We start from the raw sequence: 25,987 nt of genomic DNA, 5'->3' as shown, positions 1-25,987 counted from the left end.
GCAGTGAGAGCATATCCTGTCCTCTCTTGGTAGCCGGGTCTGTCTGTGTCTACCTTTTTCGATCGCCAGGTTATGTTCACTAAGTCTGTACATTGTCAAAGTTTTTCTCAGTTTGCTATCCTTTACCATGGTCAGGTAATCAGCCATGTTGTATTGTCTGTTTAGGGCCAAGTAGCAATTGAGTTTGCTTTGGGTTTTTGTTGTTTCTGCCCAATATGACAGATATTTTTCCTTTTGCTTAGCGACGATTGTGTTGGGTCGAATTCTTTGTGTTACGCTGTCACTGTCCTGGGGCTGGTTATTGTTAGTAGTGTTAGTAGTTACTTCACTGAGTCCCAGGACTAGTTGACTGAGGGTATTCTTCTTTATGGTCCTCTCTTGGCATTTCAGGGCTTCGTAATGATAGCATTGGGGGTTGCTCATTTCTAGGTGTTTCCAAAATTTGGTGGCTCTTTTTTGGATAGCGATTATTAATGGATATTGGCCTAGTTCTGCCCTGCATGCATTGTTTACGGTTTTCCTTTGAGTCCGGAGGATACTTTTACAGAATTCTGCATGTAGGATCTCAATTGGGTGTTTGTCCCATTTTGCAAATTCTTGTTGTGTTAGCGGTCCCCACACCTCACTGCCATAGAGTGCAATTGGTTCAATTACTGATTTGAAAATTTTTAGCCAAATGCTAATTGGGATTTCTATTTGGATTGATTTTTTAATGGCATAGAAAGCCCTTCTTGCTTTCTCTTTCAGTTCATTCACAGCCAGTTTGAAGTTTCCCGTAGAACTGATTTTTAAGCCCAAGTATGTGTAGTTAGTGGTTTGTTCAATTTTGGTTGTTCCTAGTGTGAAATTTATTTTGGGTCCCTGATGTCTGGATCTTTGCTGGAACACAAGGACTTTGTTTTTTTGGGGATTTATTGTCAGGGCCCAATTCTGGCAGTACGACTCGAGCAGATCCAGGTTCTGCTGTAGACCCTCCTTAGTTGGTGACAGCAGAACCAGGTCATCTGCATAGAGGAGGAATTTAACCTTGGATTCATATATTAATGATCTCGACGAGGGAACTAGATGTAATATCTCCAAGTTTGCAGACGACACAAAGCTGGGTGGGCGTGTGTGCTGTGAGGAGGATGCAGAGAAACTCCAGTATGTTTTGGACAGGTTGGGTGATTGGGCAGATGCAGTATAATGTGGATAAATGCGAGGTGATCCACTTTGGTGGCAAAAACAGGAAGGCAGATTATTATCTGAACGTCAATAGATTGGGAGAAGGGGAAGTGCAACGAGACCGGGGTGTCCTTGTGCACCAGCCGCTGAAGGTAAGCATGCAGGTGCAGCAGGCGGTTAAGAAGGCAAATGGTATGTTGACCTTTATAGCGAGAGGATTCGAGTACAGGGTCAAGGATGTCTTGCTGCAGTTGTACAGGGCCTTGGTGAGACCACACCTTGAGTATTGTGTGCAGTTTTGGTCGCCTTATCTGAGGAAGGGTGTTCTTGCCATGGAGGGAGTGCAGCGAAGATTCACCAGACTGATATCTGGGATGGCAGGAATGACGTATGAGGAGAGATTGGGTCGATTAGGCTTATATTCGCTAGAGTTTAGAAGAATGAGAGGGGATCTCATTGAAACTTATAAAATTCTAACAGGACTAGACAGACTAGATGCAGGAAGGATGTTCCCGATGGCGAGGGAGTCCAGAACCAGGGGTCACCGTCTAAGGATAAGGGGTAGGCCATTTAAGGCTGAGGTGAGGAGGAATTTCTTCACCCAGAGAGTGGTGAACCTGTGGAATTCTCTACCACAGAAGGCAGTTGAGGCTAAAGGGATCATGGGACATGGGGAGAAAGCAGGGACAGGCTACTGAATTTGGGTGATCAGCCATGATCTCATTAAATGGTGGAGCAGGCTCGAGGGGCCGAATGGCCTGCTCCTATCTTCTATGTTTCTCTGTGGTCTAGCCAAGGTATATGGAGACCAGAATTGTGCACAGAGCTCCAAGTGTGGTCTAAACAAGGTACATGGAGACCAGAACTGTATAGTTGATTTATACCTTCTCAAATTCATGCTGACTCCCACTGATCAGCAGATACTTGTCCCAGGTGTTCAGTAACACTGTCCCTGATGATAGATTCCAGTAACTTCCCCATCGCTGACATTCGGCCCATCGTGCCTGTGCCGGCTCTTTGAAAGAGCTCTCCAATTAGTCTCACCCGCCCAATAGCCCTGCAAATTTTTCCTTTTTAAGTATTTATCCAATTCCCTTTTGAAAGTTACTATTGAATCTGCTCCCACCGCCCTTTCAGGCAGCGCATTCCAGATCACAACAACTCGCTGCGTAAAATACATTCTCCTCCTCTCCCCCTCTGGTTCTTTTGCCAATCACCTTAAATCTGTGTCCTCTGGTTACCGACCCTCCCGCCACTGGAAACAGTTTCTCCTTATTTACTCTATCGGAACCCTTCATAATTTTGAACACCTCTATCAAATCATCTCTTAACCTGCTCCGCTCTAAGGAGAACAATCCCAGCTTCTCCAGTTTCTCCGTATAATTGAAGTCCCACCACCCCACAATTTAATATGATTTTTTTCCTCCATGTTTTAACAGTCTTATATTGTCTCTTCGTATAACCACCTCTGTTCCCAGAGTATTTACAATAACTTTATCTCTGTTTGCACACTGGCCTTTATTTGTTTTATCTTTAGTTTAATATTTCCACAGCGGTCTCACATCCTCCCTTTATTGGTTTAAAGTCCTTTCTACAGCCCGTTTATCTTTTCCCACTCGAGAGACTCAAGTTCCATAATCCAGGCCGACACACCCTAGTTGCCAGTACTGAGGGAGAGCTGCACTGTCGGAGGGGCAGTACTGAGGGAGTGCTGCACTGTCGGAGGAGTGGTACTGAGGGAGCGCTGCACTGTCGGCGGGACAGTACTGAGGGAGCGCCGCACTGTAGGAGGGGCAGTACCGAGGGAGCGCTGCACTCTCGGAGGGGCAGTACTGCGGGAGCGCTGCAGTGTCGGAGGGGCAGTACTGAGGGAGCGCTGTGCTGTCAGATGTGCCGTCTTTCAGTTGAGATGTTAAACCGAGGGCCCTGTCTGCCCTCTCCAGTAGACATAAAATCCCACATCACTATTGGATGAAGAGCAGATGAGTTCTCCCCGGTGTCGTGGGCCCAATATTTATCTCTCAACTAACCTCACGGAAAACCCCCCCAGATTATCTGGTCATTATCACATTGTTGTTTGTGGGAGCTTGCTGTGCGCAAATTAGCTGCTGCGTTGCTTACATTACAACAGTGACCAGACTTCAAAAAGTACTTAATTGGCTGTGAAGCGCTTTGGGACGTCCTGAGGTTGTGAAAGGCGCCGTAGAAATGTAAGTTCTTTCTTTCTGCGATGTCCTTGATCCCAGTCCAGCTCTGGTGCAGCCCCTCCCAGCAGAACAGCTCCCTCCTGTCCCAGTTTTGGTGCCAGTGTCCTGTGAAATGGAAACCATCCTTCCCATGCCAGTTTTTTTTGCCACATGTTCCTTTTCCTGCCTCAGCTCATCCGCTGCTGAAACCCTCATCCATGCCTTGGTTACCTCCAGACTCGACTATTCCAACGCACTCCTGGCTGGCCTCCCACATTCCACCCGACATAAACTTGAGGCCATCCAAAACTTGGCTGCCTGTGTCCTAACCCGCACCAAGTCCCGTTCACCCATCACCCCTGTGCTCGCTGACCTACATTGGCTCCCGGTTAAGCATTGCCTCGATTTCAAAATTCTCATCCTTGTTTTCAAATCCCTCCCTGGCCCTCGCCCCTCCCTATCTCTGTAACCTCCTCCAGCCCCTACAACCCTCCCTATCTCTGTAAACTTCTACAGCCCTACAACCCTCCCTATCTCTGTAACCTCCTACAGCCCTACAACCCTCCCTTTCTCTGTAACCTCCTCCAGCCCTACAACCCTCCCTATCTCTGTAACCTCCTCCAGCCCTACAACCCTCCCTATCTCTGTAACCTCCTCCAGCCCCTACAACCCTCCCTATCTCTGTAACCTTCTACAGCCCCTACAACCCTCCCTATCTCTGTAACCTTCTACAGCCCTACAACCCTCCCTATCTCTGTAACCTCCTACAGCCCTACAACCCTCCCTATCTCTGTAACCTTCTCCAGCCCCTTCAACCCTCCCTTTCTCTGTAACCTCCAGCCCTACAACCCTCCCTATCTCTGTAACCTCCTCCAGCCCTACAACCCTCCCTATCTCTGTAACCTCCTCCAGCCCCTACAACCCTCCCTATCTCTAACCTCCTCCTACAACCCTCCCTATCTCTGTACCCTCCTCCAGCCCCTACAACCCTCCCTATCTCTTTAACCTTCTCCAGCCCTACAACCCTCCCTATCTCTGTACCCTCTTCCAGCCCCTACAACCCTCCCTATCTCTGTAACCTCCTCCAGCCCCTACAACCCTTCCTATCTCTTTAACCTCCTCCAGCCCTACAACCCTCCCTATCTCTGTACCCTCTTCCAGCCCCTACAACCCTCCCTATCTCTGTAACCTCCTACAGCCCCTACAACCCTCCCAATCTCTGTAACCTCCTCCAGCCCCTACAACCCTCCCTATCTCTTTAACCTCCTCAAGCCCCTACAACCCTCCCTATCTCTGTAACCTCCTCCAGCCCCTACAACCCTCCCTATCTCTTTAACCTCCTCAAGCCCCACACCCCTCCCTATCTCTGTAACCTCCTCCAGCCCCACAACCCTCCGAGATCTCTACGCTCCTCCAATTCTGGTCCCGATTTCCATCGCTCCACCATTGGCGGCCGTGCCTTCAGTCCTGGGCCCGAAGCTCTGGAATTCCCAAAACCTCTCCGCCTAGCTCTCCTCCTTTAAGACGCTCCTTAAAACCTACCTCTTTGACCAAACTTTGGGATGCCTATCCTAATACCTCCATTATGTGGCAGGGTGTCAAGTTTAATTTGATAACGCTCCCATGCAGCGCCTTGGGACGATTTACTGTGTTAAAGGCGCTATATAAATATTAGATGTTATAGTTGGTCCAATCCCTTCCCATTCACTGTAATGTATTGGAGTTGTGTAAAGATTGGTTTAAGTTCGAAGGTGTTTGAGACCCAACGTATTTGGTAGTTGTGTGTTATCATAGAATGTTTACAGCATGGAAGAAGGCCATTCGGCCCGTCGAGCCCGTGCCGACTCTCAGCTAGTCCCACTCCCCCGCCCTTGCCCCATAACCCTGCAAACTTTTTTCCTTCAGGTACTTGTCCAACTCCCTTTTGAAAGCGGTGATTGAATCTGCCTCCACCACCCTCTCAGGCAGAGCATTCCAGATCCTAACCACTCGCTGCGTAAAAAAGATTTTCCTCATGTCGCCTTTGGTTCTTCTGCCAATCACCTTAAATCTGTCTCGTCTGGTTCTCGACCCTTCCACCAATGGGAACAGTTTCTCCTTCGTTATTTTGAGCACCTCTATTAAATCTCCCCTTAACCTTCTCCGCTCTAAGGAGAACAACCCCAGCTTCTCCAGTCTCTCCACATCACTGAAGTCCCTCATCCCCGGTACCATTCTGGTCAATCTCCTCTCAACCTTCTCTGCTCTAAGGAGAACAACCCCAGCTTCTCCAGTCTCTCCACATAACTGAAGTCCCTCATCCCTGGTACCATTCTGGTCAATCTCCCCTTAACCTTCTCTGCTCTAAGGAGAACAATCCCAGCTTCTCCAGTCTCTCCACATCACTGAAGTCCCTCATCCCCGGTACCATTCTGGTCAATCTCCCCTTAACCTTCTCTGCTCGGAGGAGAACAACCCCAGCTTCTCCAGTCTCTCCACATAACTGAAGTCCCTCATCCCTGGTACCATTCTGGTCAATCTCCCCTTAACCTTCTCTGCTCTAAGGAGAACAATCCCAGCTTCTCCAGTCTCTCCACATCACTGAAGTCCCTCATCCCCGGTACCATTCTGGTCAATCTCCCCTTAACCTTCTCTGCTCGGAGGAGAACAACCCCAGCTTCTCCAGTCTCTCCACATCACTGAAGTCCCTCATCCCCGGTACCATTCTGGTCAATCTCCCCTTAACCTTCTCTGCTCTAAGGAGAACAACCCCAGCTCCTCCAGTCTCTCCACATCACTGAAGTCCCTCATCCCTGGAACCATTCTGGTAAATTTTTTCTGCCCCCTCTCTAAGGCCTTCACATCCTTCCTAAAGTGCGGTGCCCAGAATTGGACACAATACTCCAGTTGGGGCTGAACCAGTGTTTTAAATAGGTTCATCTTAATTTCCACACTTTTGTACTCTATATCTCTATTTATGAAGCCCAACATCCCGTAAGCTTTTATAACCGCTTTCTCAGCCTGCCCTACCACCTTCAACGATTTGTGCACACATACCCCCAGGTCTCTCTGTTCGTGCACCCCTTTTAGGATTGTACCATTTAGTTTATATGTCCTCTCCCCATTCTTTGTACCAAAATATCAAAGGGCCTTGGTGAGACCACACCTGGAGTACTGGGCACAGTTTTGGTCCCCTTATCTAAGGAAGGATATACTCGCCTTGGAGGCGGTGCAACGAAGGTTCACCAGATTGATTCCTGGGATGAGAGGGCTGTCCTATGATGAGAGATTGTGTAGAATGGGCCGATACTCTCTGGAGTTTAGAACAGTGAGAGGTGATCTCATTGAAACAAAGAAGATTCTAAAGGGGATTGACAGGGTAGACGCTGAGAGGCTGTTTCCCCAGACTGGAGTGTCTAGAACTAGGGGCCACAGTCTCAGGATAAGGGGTCGGCCATTTAGGACTGAGATGAGGAGGAATTTCTTCACTCAGAGGGTTGTGAATCTTTGGTATTCTCTGCCCCAGAGGGCTGTGGAGGCTCAGTCTTTGAGTATATTCAAGACAGAGATCGATAGATTTTTGGACTCTAGGGGAATCGAGGGATATGGGGATCGGGTGGGAAAGTGGAGTTGAGGTCGAAGATCAGCCATGATCCTATTGAATGGCGGAGCAGGCTCGAGGGGCCGTATGGCCTCCTCCTGCTCGTAATACTTATGTTTTTATGTATCACTTCACGCTTTTCTGTGTTAAATTTCATCTGCCATGTGTCTGCCCATTTCACCAGCCTGTCTATGTCTTCCTGAAGTCTATCACTCTCCTCCTCGCTGTTCACTATACTTCCAAGTTTTGTGTCATCTGCAAATTTTGAAATTGTGCCCGGTGCACCCACGTCCAAGTCATTAATATACATCAAGAAAAGCAGTGGTCCTAGTACCGACCCCTGTGTAACTTCCTCCAGTCCGAGAAACAACCATTGAAGGTGTGTGCAAGTTATTATTTTTGTCTAGATGCCAATTAACACGAGATTCTGGTGATAATCCAGACAAACAAACAAAGACTTGCATTTAAATAGCACCTTTCACGACCATGGGACGTCTCAAAGCGCTTTACAGCCAATGACATACTCTTGTAATGTGGGAAACCCGGCAGCCAATTTGCACACAGCAAGCTCCCACAAACAGCAAGAGTTAAATGACCAGATGATGCGTTTTTTTAGTATTGTGGGTTGAGGGATAAATATTGGCTGCAGGACGCTGGGGAGGACCCCCCTGCTCCTCTTCCAATAGTGGCCATGGGTTTTTTACATGTACCTAGAAAGACACTGAGACACCAGTCAGTGTACAGATATCTCCCTGAGCGAGGGGACTGAGAGACACCAGTCAGTGTACAGATATCTGCCTGAGAGAGAGGGACTGAGAGACACCAGTCAGTGTACAGATATCTCCCTGAGAGAGAGGGACTGAGAGACACCAGTCAGTGTACAGATATCTCCCTGAGAGACACCAGTCAGTGTACAGATATCTCCCTGAGAGAGTGGGACTGGGAGACACCAGTCAGTGTACAGATATCTGCCTGAGAGAGACACCAGTCAGTGTACAGATATCTCCCTGAGAGAGAGAGGGACTGAGAGACACCAGTCAGTGTACAGATATCTCCCTGAGAGAGAGGGACTGAGAGACACCAGTCAGTGTACAGATATCTCCCTGAGAGAGAGGGGACTGAGAGACACCAGTCAGTGTACAGATATCTCCCTGAGAGAGGGGGACTGAGGGACACCAGTCAGTGTACAGATATCTCCCTGAGAGAGAGGGACTGAGAGACACCAGTCAGTGTACAGATATCTCCCTGAGAGAGGGGACTGAGAGACACCAATCAGTGTACAGATATCTGCCTGAGAGAGAGGGACTGAGAGACACCAGTCAGTGTACAGATATCTCCCTGGGGGAGAGGGGACTGAGAGACACCAGTCAGTGTACAGATATCTCCCTGGGGGAGAGGGACTGAGAGACACCAGTCAGTGTACAGATATCTCCCTGGGGGAGAGGGACTGAGAGACACCAGTCAGTGTACAGGTGGCCGGTCGGAGGTCGATCTAGTGATTGAATGTCCTCTCGGGAATTTGCGAGAGGGAGAGATTGCGAGTCTAGAATTCTGCATTATATGCCTGTGGGTGGCGAGTGGGTGAATAATTATAGCCCAGCCTCTGACTATCCCTTCCCCCTTTCTGTCTCTTACTCATCCCTTCTCCGTGAATGGGAAGTAATTCTCTCTGCTCCCACCTCCCCAGTGACATGCACCCACTCCGTCTGAATCACACCTCGTCACCGTACAAAGGGGCTACTCAGAGCAGCACGAAAGTGTTGCGATTCGGGACCATTACTCATGCTGCTCCCTATTCACAAGAGGGCCCTCGCATTCTCTGCTGTCTGTCACTGTTCTGAGGTTTAACTACATCGTAACGCGGTTAGAAACTGAGATCACTGCTTTGTTTCCCAGTTCCTCTCCCTCAGGGAGATATCTGTACACTGGTGTCTCTCAGTCCCCTCTCTCTCAGGGAGATATCTGTGCACTGACTGGTGTCTCTCAGTCCCCTCGCTCAGGGAGATATCTGTACACTGACGGGTCTCTCTCAGTCCCTCTCTCTCAGGGAGATATCTGAACACTGACTGGTGTCTCTCAGTCTCCTCTCTCAGGGAGATATCTGTACACTGACTGGTGTCTCTCAATCCCTTTCTCAGGGAGATATCTGTACACTGACTGGTGTCTCTCAGTCCCTCTCTCCCAGGGAGATATCTGTACACTGACTGGTGTCTCTCAGTCTCCTCTCTCAGGGAGATATCTGTACACTGACTGGTGTCTCTCAATCCCTTTCTCAGGGAGATATCTGTACACTGACTGGTGTCTCTCGGTTCCTCTCTCTCTCAGGGAGATATCTGTACACTGACTGGTGTCTCTCAGTCCCCTCTCTCAGGGAGATACCTGTACACTGACTGGTGTCTCTCAGTCCCCTCTCTCAGGGTGATATCTGTACACTGACTGGTGTCTCTCAGTCCCCTCTCTCTCAGGGAGATATCTGTACACTGACTGACTGACTGGCTCCCACTCCTCTCGCTCAGTGGGATATCTGTACACCGACTGGTGTCTCTCAGTCCCCTCTCAGGGAGATATCTGTACACTGACTGGTGTCTCTCAGTCCCCTCTCTCAGGGTGATATCTGTACACTGACTGGTGTCTCTCAGTCCCCTCTCTCAGGGTGATATCTGTACACTGACTGGTGTCTCGCAGTCCATCTCTCTCAGGGAGATATCTGTACACTGACTGGTGTCTCTCAGTCCCTCTCTCAGGGAGATATCTGTACACTGACTGGTGTCTCTCAGGGAGATATCTGTACACTGACTGGTGTCTCTCAGTCCCTCTCTCTCAGGGAGATATCCGTACACTGACTGGTGTCTCTCAGGGAGATATCTGTACACTGACTGGTGTCTCTCAGTCCCCTCTCTCTCAGGGAGATACCTGTACACTGACTGGTGTCTCTCAGAGGGGATTTGACGAAAAACTTTTTCACCCAGAGGGTGGTTGGAATCTGGAACTCACTGCCTGAAAGGGTGGTAGAGGCAGGAACCCTCACAACATTCAAGAAGCATTTAGATGAGCACTTGAAACGCCATAGCATACAAGCCTACCGACCAAATGCTGGAAAATGGGATTAGAATAGACAGGGCTTGATGGCCGGCGTGGACACGATGGGCCGAAGGGCCTCTTTTTGTGCTGTATAACTCTATGACTCTCTGACACTGACTGGTGTCTCTCAGTTCCTCTCTCAGGGAGATATCTGTACACTGACTGGTGTCTCTCAGTTCCCTCTCTCTCGGGAGATATCTGGATATATTTATAGATATGAATGTAGGAGATATGATTAGTAAGTTCGCAGATGACATGAAAATTGTTGGCGTGGTAAATAGCGAGGAGGGAAGTCTCAGGCTACAGGACGATATGGACGGGTTGGTCAGATGGGCAGAACAGTGTCAAATGGAATTTAACCCTGAAAAGTGTGAGGTGATGCATTTTGGGAGAACTAACAAGGCAAGGGAATACACAATGAATGGTTGGACCTTAGGAAGGACAGAGGATCAGAGGGACCTTGGTGTGCATGTACATAGATCCCTGAAGGCAGCAGGACAGGTAGACAAGGTGGTTAAGAAGGTATATGGGATACTTGCCTTCATTAGCCGAGGCATAGAATATAAGAGCAGGGAGGTTATGGCCTCTTGCATTGTTCCACGGAAGCTCAACGTAAACTCGAGGAACAGCACCTCATCTTCCGATTAGGCACTTTGCAGCCTTCCGGACTCAATATCGAGTTCAACAACTTCAGATCATAACCTCGGCCCCAATTACATTTTTACTTATATTTTTTATTCACACCTTCGTTTTGGCCCTTTCTCTCCCCCCCCCCCCCCCCCCTTTTTTTCTCTCTCCCGCATGGCAGCTGTCTCCCATTCTGCCAGCGCATTTCACACCTAATCTAGAGCCGTCTTTTGTCTCCACTAGTCCTATCACCATCTCGTCTCGTTTTGAATACCTCTTAATGTCTCTTCACTTCTCTTTTGTTCTCTCCCAGCCTGGCCTCTTAATCTATTTCATTCCCTGTGCCTCTTTAGTCTTGATAAAGGGTTTTGACCCGAAACGTTGACTGTAATTTCTCTCCACGGATGTTGCCTGGCCTGCTGAGTTTTTCCAGCATTTTCTGTTGTTATTTTGTACAAAACACTGGTTAGGCCACAGCTGAAATACTGTGTGCAGTTCTGGTCGCCACACTATAGGAAGGATGTGATTGCATTGGAGAGGGTGCAGAGGAGATTCACCAGGATGTTACCTGGGCTGGAGCGCTTCAGCTATGAAGAGAGACTGGACAGGCTGGGGTTGTTTTCCTTAGAGCAGAGAAGGCTGAGGGGGGACCTGATTGAGGTGTACAGAATTATGAGGGGCATAGCTAGGGTAGATAGAAAGGAACTTTCCCCCTTAGTAGAGGGGCCAATAACCAGGGGGCATAGTTTCAAGGTAAGGGGCAGCAGGTTTAGAGGGGATTTGAGGAAAAACTTTTTCACCCAGAGGGTGGTTGGAATCTGGAACTCACTGCCTGAAAGGGTGGTAGAGGCAGGAACCCTCACAACATTCAAGAAGCATTTAGACGAGCACTTGAAACGCCATAGCATACAAGGCTACGGACCAAGTGCTGGAAAATGGGATTGGAATAGATAGGGCTTGATGGCCAGCGCAGACACGATGGGCCTCTTTTTGTGCTGTATAACTCTATGACTCTCTGACACTGACTGGTGTCTCTCTGTCCCTCAGGGAGATATCTGTACACTGACTGGTGTCTCTCAGTCCCCTCTCTCTCTCAGGGAGATATCTGTACACTGACTGGTGTCTCTCAGTCCCCTCTCTCTCAGGGAGATATCGGTACACTGACTGGTGTCTCTCAGTCCCTCTCTCTCGGGGGATATCTGTACACTGACTGGTGTCTCTCAGTCCCTCTCAGGGAGATATCTGTACACTGACTGGTGTCTCTCAGTCCCTCTCTCTCAGGGAGATATCTGTACACTGACTGGTGTCTCTCAGTCCCTCTCTCTCGGAGATATCTGTACACTGACTGGTGTCTCTCAGTCCCTCTCTCTCTCAGGGAGATATCTGTACACTAACTGGTGTCTCTCAGTCCCTCTCCCTCAGGGAGATATCTGTACACTGACTGGTGTCTCTCAGTCCCCTCTCTCAGGGCGATATCTGTACACTGACTGGTGTCTCTCAGTCCCCTCTCTCAGGGCAATATCTGTACACTGACTGGTGTCTCTCAGTCCCCTCTCTCTGGCTCCCTTACTCTGAGGGGAAGGGGCGATTGCCAGATTCAAGACACCGAGTGGCCAATTTGGCCATAACGATCTGTTTACCGTTTGTGGAGTTCAGCGCACGACCTCCCCACCCTCCCCCAAATAGCAGCTGATTGAAGTTGTGAGACGTGCGATGGGGGAAAGGCCCGAGGGTTGCGGGATGTGTGTGAGTGGAGGGGGAGTATCCCTCGCTCCGTCCCCCACCCTCTTGAGTTGCACTCTTGAGGGAGCTTGCACTTGGCTGAGGAGATCACGAGCGTCAGACCTGGTTCTTACTGAGCGGATTCTTTTCGGGACCTGTTGCTGATCTTCCCCGTGGGGCGATGTGTCTCCGTAATGGCGGCCTGGAGCGCATGGTGAGGACTACTAAGAACGTGGTACCGTTGTTTAGAAATGGATAGACCGAGTAATTGCATGCCAGTCGGCCTAAACCCGAAATGTTTAGTGCAGAGGATCAGATCCCTGAAGGTAGCAGGACAGGTAGAGAAGGTGGTTGGTTATAAGGCGTATGGGACACTTTCCTTTATTAGCCGAGGCATAGAATACAAGAGCAGGGAGGTTATGCTTGAACTGTATCGAACACTATAGAATCATAGAAAGTTACAGCACGGGAGGAGGCCATTTGGGCCCATCGTGTCCGCGCCGGCCAACAAGGAGCTATCCAGCCTAATCCCACTTCCCAGCTCTTGGTCCGTAGCCCTGCAGGTTACAGCATCCCAAGTGCACACCCAAGTACTTTTTAAATGTGGTTAGGGTTCCTGCATCGACCGCCCTTTCAGGCAGTGAGTTCCAGACCCCACAACCCTCTGGGTGAAGACATTTCCCCTCAAATCCCCTCTAAACCTTCCCCCAATTACTTTAAATCTGTGCCCCCTGGTTTTTGACCCCTCTGCTAAGGGAAATAGGTCCTTTCTATCCACTTTATCTAGGCCCCTCATAATTTTATACACCTCAATAGGGTCTCCCCTCAGCCTCCTCTGTTCCAAGGAAAACAGACCCAGCCTATCCAGTCTTTCCTCATAGCTCAGATTCTCTACTCCCGGCAACATCCTTGTAAATCTCCTCTGTACCCTCTCTAGTGCAATCACATCTTTCCTGCAATGTGGTGACCAGAACTGCTCGCAGTACTCTAGCTGAGGCCTAACCAGTGTTTTATACAGTTGAAGCATAACCACCCTGCTCTTGTATTCTATGCCACGGTTAATAAAGGCAAACACCTTATCTACCTGGCCTGCTACCTTCAGGGATCTGTGGACATGCACTCCAAGGTCCCTTTGTTCCTCAGTGTCCTACCATTTAATGTGTTCCCTTTCCTTGTTAGCCCTTCCCAACTGCATTACCTCACACTTCTCTGGATTGAATTCCATTTGTCACTGTTCTGCCCACCTGACCATTTTATTGATATCTTCCTGCAGTCTACAGCTTCCTTCTTCAGTATCATCTGCAAACTTCTTAATCATACCCCCTATATTCAAGTCTAGACCATTGATATATACCACAAAAAACAAGGGACCAAGTACTGAGCCCTGCAGAACCCCACTGGAAACAGCCTTCCAGTCACAAAAACACCCATCAACCATTACCCTCTGCTTCCTGAATGAGCCAGTTTTGAATCCAACTTGACACTTTGCCCTGGATCCCATGGGCTTTTAACTTCGTGACCAGTCTGCCATGTGGAACCTTATCAAAAGCCTTGCTAAAGTCCATATGCACTACATCAAACGCACTACCCTCATCTACCCTCCTTGTTACCTCCTCAAAAAATTCAATCAAGTTTGTCAGACACGACCTTCCCTTAACAAATCCGCGCTGACTATCCTTGATTAATCCGTGTCTTTCTAAATGAAGATTTATCCTGTCCCTCAGAATTCTTTCCAATAACTTTCCCACCACCGAGGTTAGGCTGACTGGCCTGTAATTACTCGGTCTATCCTTTTCTCCCTTTTTAAACAAGGGTACCACGTTAGCAGTCCTCCAGTCCTCCGGCACCACACCTGAAGCCAGAGAGGATTGGAAAATGAGGGTCAGAGCCTCTGCTATTTCCTCTTTTGCTTCGCTTAACAGCCTGGGATACATTTCATTCAGGCCTGGGGATTTATCCACTTTTAAAGCCCTTAATACTTCCTCTCTCACTATGTTTATTTCATCTAATATTTCACACTCCTCCCCCCTGATAGCAATGCCTGCTTCGCCCCTCTCCTTTGTGAAAACAGACGCAAAGTATTCATTAAGAAACCTACCGACGTCTCCCGCCTCCACACACAGATTACCCTCATGATCTCTAATAGGCCCTACCCTTTCTTTAGTTATCCTCTTACTCTTAATATATTTATAAAACATCTTTGGGTTTTCTTTGATTTTACTTGCCAAGAATTTTTCATGCTCTCTCTTTGCTAGTTAGGCCACAGCTGGAATACTGCGTACAGTTCTGGTCACCACGTTACAGGAAGAATGTGATTGCACTAGAGAGGGTACAGAGGAGATTTACAAGGATGTTGCCGGGACCTGGGCTTCATAAATACAGGCAGAGAGTACAAAAGCAAGGAAATTATGATGAACTTTTATAAAACAACAGGTTCAGCCTCAACTGGAGTATTGTGTCCAATTCTGGGCACCGCACTTTAGGAAGGATGTGAAGGCCTTAGAGAGGGGGCAGAAAAGATTTACAAGTATGATTCCAGGGATGAGGGACTTCAGTTACGTGGGTAGACTGGAGAAGTTGGGGTTGTTCTCCTTGGCGCAGAGAAGGTTGAGAGGAGATTTGATAGAGGTGTTCAAAATCATGGGTCTAGACAGAGCAGATAGTGAGACGCTGTTCCTGTTGGCGGAAGGGTCGAGAACCAGAGGACACAGGTTTAAGGCAGAAGATCCAAAGGCGACACGAGGATAAACCTTTTCACGCAGCGAGTGGTTAGGATCTGGAATGCTCTGCCTGAGAGGGTGGTGGTGGCAGATTCAATTGTGGCTTTCTGAAGGGAATTGGATAAGTACCTGAAGGAAAAAAAATTGTCAGGGCTACGGGGAAAGGGCGGGGGAGCGGGACTAGCTGAGGTGCTCTTGCAGAGAGTCAGCACGGGCCGAATGGCCTCCTCCTGTGCTGTAAATTGCCGTGATTCTCTGAGGTGGGGGGAGGGAAGGATTATGGGGGTGGGACCGCTCAACTTCCTTGATGTTGCGCTGACAATCTCTGACCTCTTTCCTCCACGCCCCAACAGGTGATAAGAACAGGCTGCAGTCGCTGCGGGAGGAGATCAAGGCCGTCGCCTCCCGGGCTCGGAACCGGCTGAAGGGTGAGTGCACGTGAGGGGTGTGGTCAGACCCCGCCTGAGGGCACGGTGTCTGTCTGTGTCTGTGTCTGTGTCTCTGCCTGAGTGGGTCCTCGGGACCTGGTGGGTACGAGGGTATGGGGGGGACCGGGGGGGGGGGGGGGGGAACGAAGGACTGGGTGGGTATGGGGGACCGGAACAGCAGCGGGTCGGTCCCAGGGTTCGAAGGGATCCGTGCCTGAGAGAGGGGGAACTCGCTGGAGGACGGTTTTCAATAAGGGCACAGTTATACTGTCGCGAGCGAGTCGTGTTTCCGCAGCCCGGGGGCTGTTGCGCGCTGGCGTTGTGCGTGACCGCCTGGTAATTCCTTCTGATCTTCCCTGTCCAGGTATTGAACCCACGAAGGGAGACGAGACTCAGGATCGCTTCTCGGTCGATGCCCGGATGAGGAGGACCCAGGTAGGAGCAACCTCGCCAATCCCTCCTCCCTCCCCTTCCCCCTCGGCCCCCTCCCTCGGCCTTCTCCCACCCCTCTTCACCTCCCTCTCCCCCTTCCCCTTGCCCCCTCGGCCCCTCCCTTGCCCCCTCGGCCCCTCCCTTGCCCCCTCGGCCCCTCCCTTGCCCCCTCGGCCCCTCCCTTGCCCCCTCGGCCCCTCCCTTGCCCCCTCGGCCCCCTCCCTTGCCCCCTCGGCCCCCTCCCTAGCCCCCTCGGCCCCCTCCCTCGCCCCCTCGGCCCCCTCCCTCGCCCCCTCGGCCCCCTCCCTCGCCCCCTCGGCCCCCTCCCACGCCCCCTCGGCCCCCTCCCACGCCCCCTCGGCCCCCTCCCACGCCCCCTCGGCCCCCTCCCACGCCCCCTCGGCCTCGGCCCCCTCCCACGCCCCCTCGGCCTCGGCCCCCTCCCACGCCCCCTCGGCCTCGGCCCCCTCCCCCGGCCCCCTCCCCCGGCCCCCTCCCCCGGCCTGCCCCCTCGGCCCTCGCCCCCTCCCGTCTCTGAGTGTCTGTCACTCACTCACTTTCTCACTCTCTCTCTGCCGCACAGCACAGCGCTCTCTCCCGAGAGTTTGTTGAGGTGATGAACTCATGTAATGTGATACAGTCGCAGTATCGAGATCGTAACGTGGAACGAATCCAACGGCAGCTGAAAATCAGTAAGTCCGCAATCGTGAACCATCCCTGTGTTACTGACTGTATCTCTGCTGATGTTAATCCAGCTCCCTCACACAATCACTCAGTAACCCCTCTCCCCCAGCGCCCTGTGTCACTGACTGTATCTCTACTGATGTTAATCCAGTGCCCTCACACCGTCACTCAGTAACCCCTCCCCCCCAGCGCCCTGTGTCACTGACTGTATCTCTACTGATGTTAATCCAGCTCCCTCACACAGTCACTCAGTAACCCCTCTCCCCCCAGCGCAATGGTGGACTTTGCGGAGTCAGGAGGTGAGACACTCGCCGCAGAATACCCAGCCTCTGACCTGCTCTTGTTGCCACAGTATTTATGTGGCTGGTCCAGCTAAGTTTCTGGTCAATGGTGACCCCCCAGGATGTTGATGGTGGGGGATTTGGCGATGGTAATGCCGTTGAATGTCAAGGGGAGGTGGTTAGACCCTCGCTTGTTGGAGATAGTCATTGCCTGGCACTTCTGTGGCGCGAATGTTACCTGTGTGATGAGCTGAAGTTGACGGAGGATAGGATTCCGGGAGAACATCGGAATAATCGCGTTTGGAGGGTGACGGGGGCACGGATTTGTAATCGCCCTCTCCCTGGATTTCAGCTGGTGTGCAGGTCACCGAGGACAAGATGGAGGAGATGCTGGAGAGCGGGAAGCACGAGGTGTTCACGGCCAACGTGAGTACGGAGAAAATCTGTTGAGTGCGCGCGGGCTAAAGCTAGACCCTGCCCTCGCAGAAGGGAGTGGGATGGTTTTGAAACCAAACTGTTGGCTCTGGAGGGCTGGGGCCTGGTTGCCAGGGCTTTGTAAGGTGAACTAGGCCTGTAACCAGCCAGACCTGCCCCCTTCGCAACTCCCTGTCTCTCTACGGGGCTCGTGCGCTTTTCCAAAAGGGTTTCCTACGATCCAGTCCCCAAACTCTGCCTGTTCAGGGGACCAGAGGAGCCAAGCTCTGGCTGGATGGTCTTCTTGATCCTTGCCTCCTCCGCTCGGTCACTCCCACCGTCACCCTCCACCCCAACTGCAGGCTTTCAAGTGGCAGCCATGGTCACATGGTCTCCCTCTGCGTCAGACGGTCGTGGGTTCCATCCCCGCACACACTCCAGAGACTCGAGCCTCATAATCCAGGTCCGACACTCCCCAGTTACCCGTACTGAGGGAGCGCCGCACTGTCAGAGGGGCAGTACTGAGGGAGCGCCGCACTGTCGGAGGGGCAGTACTGAGGGAGCACCGCACTGTCGGAGGGGCAGTACTGAGGGAGCGCCGCACTGTCGGAGGGGCAGTACTGAGGGAGCGCCGCACTGTCGGAGGGGCAGTACTGAGGGAGCACCGCACTGTCGGAGGGGCAGTACTGAGGGAGCACCGCACTGTCGGAGGGGCAGTACTGAGGGAGCGCTGCACTGTCGGAGGGGGCAGTACTGAGGGAGCACCGCACTGTTGGAGGGACAGTACTGAGGAAAGGAAACGCACTGTGACACCCGGTCCCAGAGGGGGAAAGGACAGTGTATCTAACACACTGACACACCCGGTCCCAGAGGGGGAAAGGACAGTGTATCTAACGCACTGTGACACCCGGCCCCAGAGGGAGAAAGGACAGTGTATCTAACGCACTGTGACACACGGTCCCAGAGGGGGAAAGGACAGTGTATCTAACGCACTGTGACACCCGGTCCCAGAGGGGGAAAGGACAGTGTATCTAACGCACTGTGACACCCGGCCCCCAGAGGGGGAAAGGACAGTGTATCTAACACATCGCTGTGTCCTGTAGTTGATGCAGGATACCCAGGTTACGAAACAGGCCCTGAATGAGATCGAGACTCGGCACGACGAGATCAAGAGGCTGGAGAAAAGCATCGTGGAGCTTAACGAGATGTTCATGTACCTCGCCATGGAGGTGGAGGCTCAGGTAAGTGGCTTTGCCTTTGATCCTGGGGGGCGGAGGGTGTGACCACCGTACCCAATTCAAGGAGGAGAGAGAGGCGGAGAGGTTCAGGGAGGGATTTCCAGAGCTTCGGGCCCAGGCGGCTGAAGGCACGGCCGCCAATGGTGGAAATCACTTTACAGCCTTCCGGACTCAATATCGAGTTCAACAACTTCAGATCATAACCTCGGCCCCTATTATATTTTTATATTTTTTATCCACACTTTTGGTTTGTGCCTTTTCCTTTTTTCTCTCTCCCACACGGCAACTGTCTCTCACTCTGCCAGCGCATTTCACACTTCATCTAGAGCCATTGTTTGTTTCTTTACCTGTCCTATTACCGTCTCGTCTCACCTTGAATATCTCTTAATGTCTCTTCTTTCATCCCCTCCCCCATTTCCCAACCCCCAAACTGCCTTTTGTTTCATTTCCTGCCTTTTTTCTCAGTTCTGACGAAGGGTTTTGACCCAAAACATTGACTCTATTTCTCTCTCCACGGATGTTGCCGGACCTGCTGAGTTTTTCCAGCATCTTCTGTTGTTATTATGGTGGAAATCGGCCGGAATTGGAGGAGCGCAGAGATCTCTGAGGGTGGTAGGGGCTGGAGGATGGTACAGCGATAGGGAAGGTTGTAGGGGCTGGAGGAGGTTACAGAGATAGGGAAGGTTGTAGGGGCTGGAGGAGGTTACAGAGATAGGGAAGGTTGTAGGGGCTGGAGGAGGTTACAGAGATAGGGAAGGTTGTAGGGGCTGGAGGATGGTACAGGGATAGGGAAGGTTGTAGGGGCTGGAGGAGGTTACAGAGATAGGGAGGGTTGTAGGGGCTGGAGGAGGTTACAGAGATAGGGAGGGTTGTAGGGGCTGGAGGAGGTTCCAGAGATAGGGAGGGTGGTAGGGGCTGGAGGATGGTACAGCGATAGGGAAGGTTGTAGGGGCTGGAGGAGGTTACAGAGATAGGGAAGGTTGTAGGGGCTGGAGGAGGTTACAGAGATAGGGAAGGTTGTAGGGGCTGGAGGAGGTTACAGAGATAGGGAAGGTTGTAGGGGCTGGAGGATGGTACAGGGATAGGGAAGGTTGTAGGGGCTGGAGGAGGTTACAGAGATAGGGAGGGTTGTAGGGGCTGGAGGAGGTTACAGAGATAGGGAGGGTTGTAGGGGCTGGAGGAGGTTCCAGAGATAGGGAGGGTTGTAGGGGCTGGAGAAGGTTACAGAGATAGGGAGGGTTGTAGGGGCTGGAGGAGGTTCCAGAGATAGGGAAGGTTGTAGGTGCTGGAGAAGGTTACAGAGATAGGGAAGGTTGTAGGGGCTGGAGGAGGTTACAGAGATAGGGAGGGTTGTAGGGGCTGGAGGAGGTTACAGAGATAGGGAGGGTTGTAGGGGCTGGAGGAGGTTACAGAGATAGGGAGTGTTGTAGGTGCTGGAGGAGGTTACAGAGATCGGGAGGGTTGTAGGGGCTGGAGGAGGTTACAGAGATAGGGAGGGTTGTAGGGGCTGGAGGAGGTTACAGAGATAGGGAGGGTTGTAGGGGCTGGAGGAGGTTACAGAGATGAGGGTTGTAGGGGCTGGAGGAGGTTACAGAGATCGGGAGGGTTGTAGGGGCTGGAGGAGGTTACAGAGATAGGGAGGGTTGTAGGGGCTGGAGGAGGTTACAGAGTGGCGAGGGCCATGGAGGGATTTGAACACAAGAATGAGAATTTTAAAATCGAGGCATTGCCAGACCAGGAGCCAATGTAGGTTAGCGAGCACGGTGGGTATGATGGGTGAACAGGACTTGGTGCGAGTTAGGATACGGGGCAGCAGGAGTTTCTGACGAGCTGAAGTTTATGGAGGGTGGGAAAGCGTTGGAATAGCTGTGTTTGGAGGTAACGCAGGCACTGATGAGGGTTTCGGCAGTGGATGAGCTGAAGCAAGGGCAGAGATGGCTAGACAGCTGAGGGCATGGCTGCCAGTGGTGAGGCAAAGGGAGTGGGGAGATGGGGAGGAGGCCAGAATTGGAGAAGTGCAAAGATGTCTGAGGGTTGTAGGGCTGGAGGAGTTTACAGAGATAGGGAGGGTTGTAGGGGTTGGAGGAGGTTACAGAGATAGGGAATGTTGAGGTGCAAGAGGAGGGTACAGAGATAGGGAGGGCTGGAGGAGGTTACAGAGGTAGGGACTGGAGGATGTTACAGTGATAGGGAGGGTTGTTAGGGCTGGAGGAGGTTACAGAGATAGGGAGGGTTTTAGGGCTGGAGGAGGTTGCAGAGATAGGGAGGGTTGTAGGGGCTGGAGGAGGTTACAGAGATAGGGGGCGTTGTTGGGGCTGGAGGAGGTTACAGAGATAGGGGGCGTTGTTGGGGCTGGAGGAGGTTACTGAGATAGGGATGGTTGTAGGGCTGGAAGAGGTTACAGAGATAGGGAGGGTTTTAGGGCTGGAGGAGGTTACAGAGATAGGGATGGTTGTAGGGCTGGAGGAGGTTACAGAGATAGGGAGGGTTTTAGGGCTGGAGGAGGTTACAGAGATAGGGAGGGTTTTAGGGCTGGAGGAGGTCGCAGAGATAGGGAGGGTTGTAGGGCTGGAAGAGGTTACAGAGCTAGGGAGGGGAGAGGAGGCCATGGAAGTGTTTGAATGTGAGGAAGGGAACGCCTTTGGTAGACTGAACTGGATTGGTTGGGGCATAAGTGGGTCCCGGGCCCTTGAGCAGTTGGGAGAGGGAGGGCGTGTTAAGTAAGAGGGAAGGGGAACCGAGTGTTGCGGCTGCTCCAAGCTCCTGTCCCCAGCGGTCCATCCCCAGGCCGCTCCAAATGGCCACGCAGCAGCCCGACATAGAGCCTGAAGGACCCCGCCTTGGAACCCGGAATGGCGGATCACTGAAGGAGGAAAAAATTCTGCAGAAAGGTCTGGGGAGAAAAACCGAGCAAACGAACTTAAATTTTCATTTCATTTTATATCTTCCCAAGGCGGAGAGGCTCGAGTAGGCTGCCCCTTTCCCGCCTGGCCACACTCCCGTGGCCGCCATCCTGGAGAGGGTATCTTGAGCTCGTCCGGTGTCGGCCATTTTGTGCACAGCAAGATCCAACACGTGCCGCAAATGAGCTGAATTGGCCAGCTTTAACTTAGTTTTATTTTCTTGGTGAGGGTAGACGCACAGCCCTTGGGGAAACACAGGACAACTTCCTTCCAATGGTGCCCATGGGACCAAAGTGAGATCAGCACTAGACCCGGGGATGGAGCCTGGGTCTTTCCTGCTGTGTGTGTGGGGCTCAGACCCACACAGGTGACGGGGCGGGGGGGGCGATGAGATCTGCTAATTCAGCACAGGCCGGGGATGGAGCCTTTCCTGCTCTGTGTGCGTCGGTCCCACAACTCGATTCTAAGCGGGGATTTTTTTTTTTCCCCCGGCCCAATCAGGGAGAGATGATCAACAACATCGAGAACAGTGTCTCCAAGTCGATCAACTACGTCGAGAAGGCAGCGGACAACACGGCTGCTGCGGTGATCAGTCAGAAAAAGTCCAGGAAGGTGAGAGAGTCGGGGGGGAGGGTGGGTGTGAGGGAGTGTGCTGACTGTTTTTGGAAGTGGCATTGGAGAAGGGGTTGGCGTTGCTTGGAGTTGGGTCGGGTGACGCCCATCGGGGCGGAGAGGGGAGGGGAATGTAAGCGCTGTTTCGGAGTGATAGGAAAACCTCTGAAGGCCTATTTCGCCACCTCCAGTTCCCTGCCTCAATTTGTAGGGTGGGGCGCCACCACTGATGGCTAGAGATCTCCCAAGCCCTCCTGAACCGGGAATGGGTCCCTCCCAGTGTGAGGCTTCCTCATGTCCTGGAGCCTCAGGCTAGCCCTGGCCCAGTGTGGGGCCTGCTCTGGTCCTGGAGCCTCAGGCTAGCCCTGGTCCAGTGTGGGGCCTGCTCTGGTCCTGGAGCCTCAGGCTAGCCCTGGCCCAGTGTGGGGGCCTTGCTCTGGTCCTGGAGCCTCAGGCTAGCCCTGGCCCAGTGTGGGGCCTGCTCAGGTCCTGGAGCCTCAGGCTAGCCCTGGCCCAGTGTGAGGCCTTGCTCAGGTCCTGGAGCCTCAGGCTAGCCTTGGCCCAGTGTGGGGCCTGCTCTGGTCCTGGAGCCTCAGGCTAGCCCTGGCCCAGTGTGAGGCTTGCTCACGTCCTGGAGCCTCAGGCTGGCCTTGGCCCAGTGTGAGGCCTGCTCTGGTTACGGAGCCTCAGGCTAGCCCTGGCCCAGTGTGGGGCCTGCTCAGGTCCTGGAGCCTCAGTCTAGCCCTGGCCCAGTGTGAGGCTTGCTCACGTCCTGGAGCCTCAGGCTAGCCTTGGCCCAGTGTGAGGCCTGCTCTGGTTATGGAGCCTCAGGCTAGCCCTGGCCCAGTGTGGGGCCTGCTCGGGTCCTGGAGCCTCAGGCTCGCCCTGGCCCAGTGTGAGGCCTGCTCACGTCCTGGAGCCTCAGGCTAGCCTTGGCCCAGTGTGGGGCCTGCTCAGGTCCTTGAGCCTCAGGCTAGCCCTGGCCCAGTATGAGGCCTGCTCGTGTCCTGGAGCCTCAGGCTAGCCCTGGCCCAGTGTGAGGCCTGCTCACGTCCTGGAGCCTCAGACTCGCCCTGGCCCAGTGTGGGGCCTGCTCAGGTCCTGCAGGCTTGCCCTCGCCCAGTGTGGGGCCTGCTCATGTCCTGGACCTTCAGGCTAGCCCTGGCCCAGTGTGGGGCCTGCTCATGTCCTGGAGCTTCAGGCTAGCCCTCGCCCAGTGTGGGGCCTGCTCTGGTCCTGGAGCCTCAGGCTAGCCCTCGCGCAGTGTGGGGCCTGCTCTGGTCCTGGAGCTTCAGGCTAGCCCTCGCCCAGTGTGGGGCCTGCTCGTGTCCTGGAGCCTCAGGCTAGCCCTGGCCCAGTGTGGGGCCTGTTCACGTCCTGGAGCCTCAGGCTAGCCCTGGCCCAGTGTGGTGCCTGCTCTGGGCCTGGAGCCTCAGGCTAGCCCTGGCCCAATGTGTGGCTTGCTCCTGTCCTGGAGCCTCAGACACGTCTAGTGTTGGGCCCACTTGTTCAGGGCTGGGATTCTGGAGTAATCTGCCTTCGAGTTGATGGGCCGGTCGGACTCTGATCCGCTCTCTCTCTATTGCAGAAAAAGGTGTGCGTGATTGTCTGTGTCTCGATTCTGGTGCTGGTGATAATCGTCATCATCGTGGTCGTGGCTTTTACCTCGTGACCCAACCTTCCGGCTTTCATCCTCGGCCTCCTCGCTGGTGACCAAGGTAACGCTAGATACCTGACTCTTAATACATGGTACAACTTTAAAGGGAGTGCAAGGTATCCCCCTCCCTCCCCCATCCCATCCCCTCTCCCTCCCTCCCTCCCTCCCTCCCACGCACCCTTCCCCCATCCCATCCCCACTCCCTCCCCCCCTCCCTCGCCCTCCCTCCCACGCACCCTTCCCCCCTCCCTCCCACTCTCTCCCCCTCCCTCCCTCGTCCCCCTCGCCGCCACCCCCCTCGCCGCCACCCCCCCTCGCCGCCCCCCCCCCCTCGCCGCCACCCCCCCCCCTCGCCGCCACCCCCCCTCGCCGCCACCCCCCCTCGCCGCCACCCCCCCTCGCCGCCACCCCCCCCTCGCCGCCGCCACCCCCCCCTCGCCGCCACCCCCCCTCGCCCACGCTCCCTAGAACCTACAACCACCTGAGATCTGCATAATCACCATTGCTGCTGTGCTACGTTCTGATTGGAAAGGGTCTCCTGTACTTTGGGGAGGGTTTGGTGGATTGGGACCTACTTTAGGCCGAGAAAGCCTGGACCTGTCTTATTTCTCTCTCGCTCTCTATCTCTCTCTCTCAGACCGTGGAAGGAGCTGCCTTATGGAGACACTACAACCAGGGGTTCAGGACGGACATCACGTCAACTCTTGGGACTCTACAATTTATACTTTACAATTTGGCCTCTTCCCTCACCTGCCCCTCCTTCGCTTCCTGCAACCCCGCTCTCGCTGCACATCCCGCGTGCTCCCTCCCCCGCCCGCCCGCGCTCTCCCTCCCCCCTCACGTAACGAAGCACTGTGGGATACTCTTGTACTTATAACCAAACACGAACAGTTGCTGCTATTTGGATCTTTTCCTTTTGGGCGGCGAGGAGGGAAGGAAGGAGTTGCCCTTGTCCCGTCACACCCTCCCCCTTGATCGGGCCCGAGATGCAGAAAATAGGCTTCAGAAATGACATCGGCCTTGTCTGGGGTGGACATTTTGTTTCCAAGGGCGACCAGACAGCGGGAACTCTGGGTAAAAGCCATAACGTCAAATGGATCAGTCTCAAGTTATACATTTCGTGTGGGAGGGGGTTTGTGGGGAGAAATTTAGGCCTTGGATGGGAACAGATAGCGAATGGCCTTTGTTTGACCTTTTAAACGTGCTTCTGTAATGGTCGTCCTAGGGCAGAGGCTGAACGAGACTGTTGCAGCGAGGGATGGGTGACCGACGAGGTCAAACTCTGGAACAATTGGGTTCATCTCAGGCTGACCAAGTGTAGAGTCCTGTCTAGAAAGTATAGAGGGAGCTTTACTGTATCTAACCCCGTGCTGTACCTGCCCTGGGAGTGTTTGATGGGAGAGTGTGGAGGGAGCTTTACTGTATCTAACCCCGTGCTGTACCTGTCCTGGGAGTGTTTGATGGGACAGTGTAGAGAGAGCTTTACTCTGTATCTAACCCGTGCTGTACCTGCCCTGGGAGTGTTTGATGGGACAGTGTAGAGGGAGCTTTACTCTGTATCTAACCCGTGCTGTACCTGCCCTGGGAGTGTTTGATGGGGCAGTGTAGAGGGAGCTTTACTCTGTATCTAACCCCGTGCTGTACCTGCCCAGGGAGTGTTTGATGGGACAGTGTAGAGGGAGCTTTACCCTGTAACTAACCCGTGCTGTACCTGCCCTGGGAGTGTTTGATGGGACAGTGTAGAGGGAGCTTTACTCTGTATCTAACCCATGCTGTACCTGCCCAGGGAGTGTTTGATGGGACAGTGTAGAGGGAGCTTTACTCTGTATCTAACCCTTATCGTGTTACTATTCCATGGTTAGGGGTTGACGTACATTAATTAGATCGATGGTTCTGGTCCAATCACTGTAAATAGCACTATTGATTATGGCTCTCTCTGTACATTGTCAATTAACTGTACATACAAGATGGTAAGTTTCATTATAAATAGAATTTTTTTTCTGTTCGTGTGTCTTCATTCTCTTTTATAACTGAACAAACTAAGACCAAGTGTGTCAGTGCGTTAGATACACTGTCCTTTTCCCCCTCTGGGACCGGATGTCAGTATTTCACTGACTGTATCTCTACTAACATAGAAACATAGAAGATAGGAGCAGGAGTAGGCCATTCGGCCCCTCGAGTCTGCTCCGCCATTCAGTGAGATCATGGCTGATCATCCAAATTCAGTATCTTGTCCCTGCTTTCTCCCCACATCCCTT

At 52.6% G+C, this 25,987-nt stretch overlaps 1 protein-coding gene across 1 annotated transcript in view; it reads left to right on the top strand.

Moving 5' to 3' along the window:
- LOC147094889 (syntaxin-4-like) overlaps positions 1 to 25,734 on the top strand; it is a 49,765-nt gene extending 24,031 nt beyond the window's left edge. The window contains exons 4-11 of the mRNA XM_085974515.1: positions 15,434 to 15,508; positions 15,873 to 15,943; positions 16,524 to 16,632; positions 17,258 to 17,331; positions 18,423 to 18,560; positions 21,962 to 22,072; positions 23,661 to 23,790; positions 24,367 to 25,734. Coding sequence (XP_085830641.1) covers positions 15,434 to 15,508; positions 15,873 to 15,943; positions 16,524 to 16,632; positions 17,258 to 17,331; positions 18,423 to 18,560; positions 21,962 to 22,072; positions 23,661 to 23,744 — 662 coding nt within the window. The 3' untranslated portion in view covers positions 23,745 to 23,790; positions 24,367 to 25,734. The remainder of the gene's footprint in view (positions 1 to 15,433; positions 15,509 to 15,872; positions 15,944 to 16,523; positions 16,633 to 17,257; positions 17,332 to 18,422; positions 18,561 to 21,961; positions 22,073 to 23,660; positions 23,791 to 24,366) is intronic.
- Positions 25,735 to 25,987: the final 253 nt, after the last annotated feature.

This window comes from Somniosus microcephalus, unplaced genomic scaffold (genome assembly GCF_052327205.1).
Source record: "Somniosus microcephalus isolate GS21.2 unplaced genomic scaffold, FLI_Smic_1.0 unresolved_chr1, whole genome shotgun sequence".
In the NCBI taxonomy this organism is placed as follows: Eukaryota; Metazoa; Chordata; class Chondrichthyes; order Squaliformes; family Somniosidae; genus Somniosus; species Somniosus microcephalus.
The sequence above is the reverse complement of the archived record's forward strand: the minus strand, read 5'-3'. Positions and strand labels throughout refer to the sequence as shown.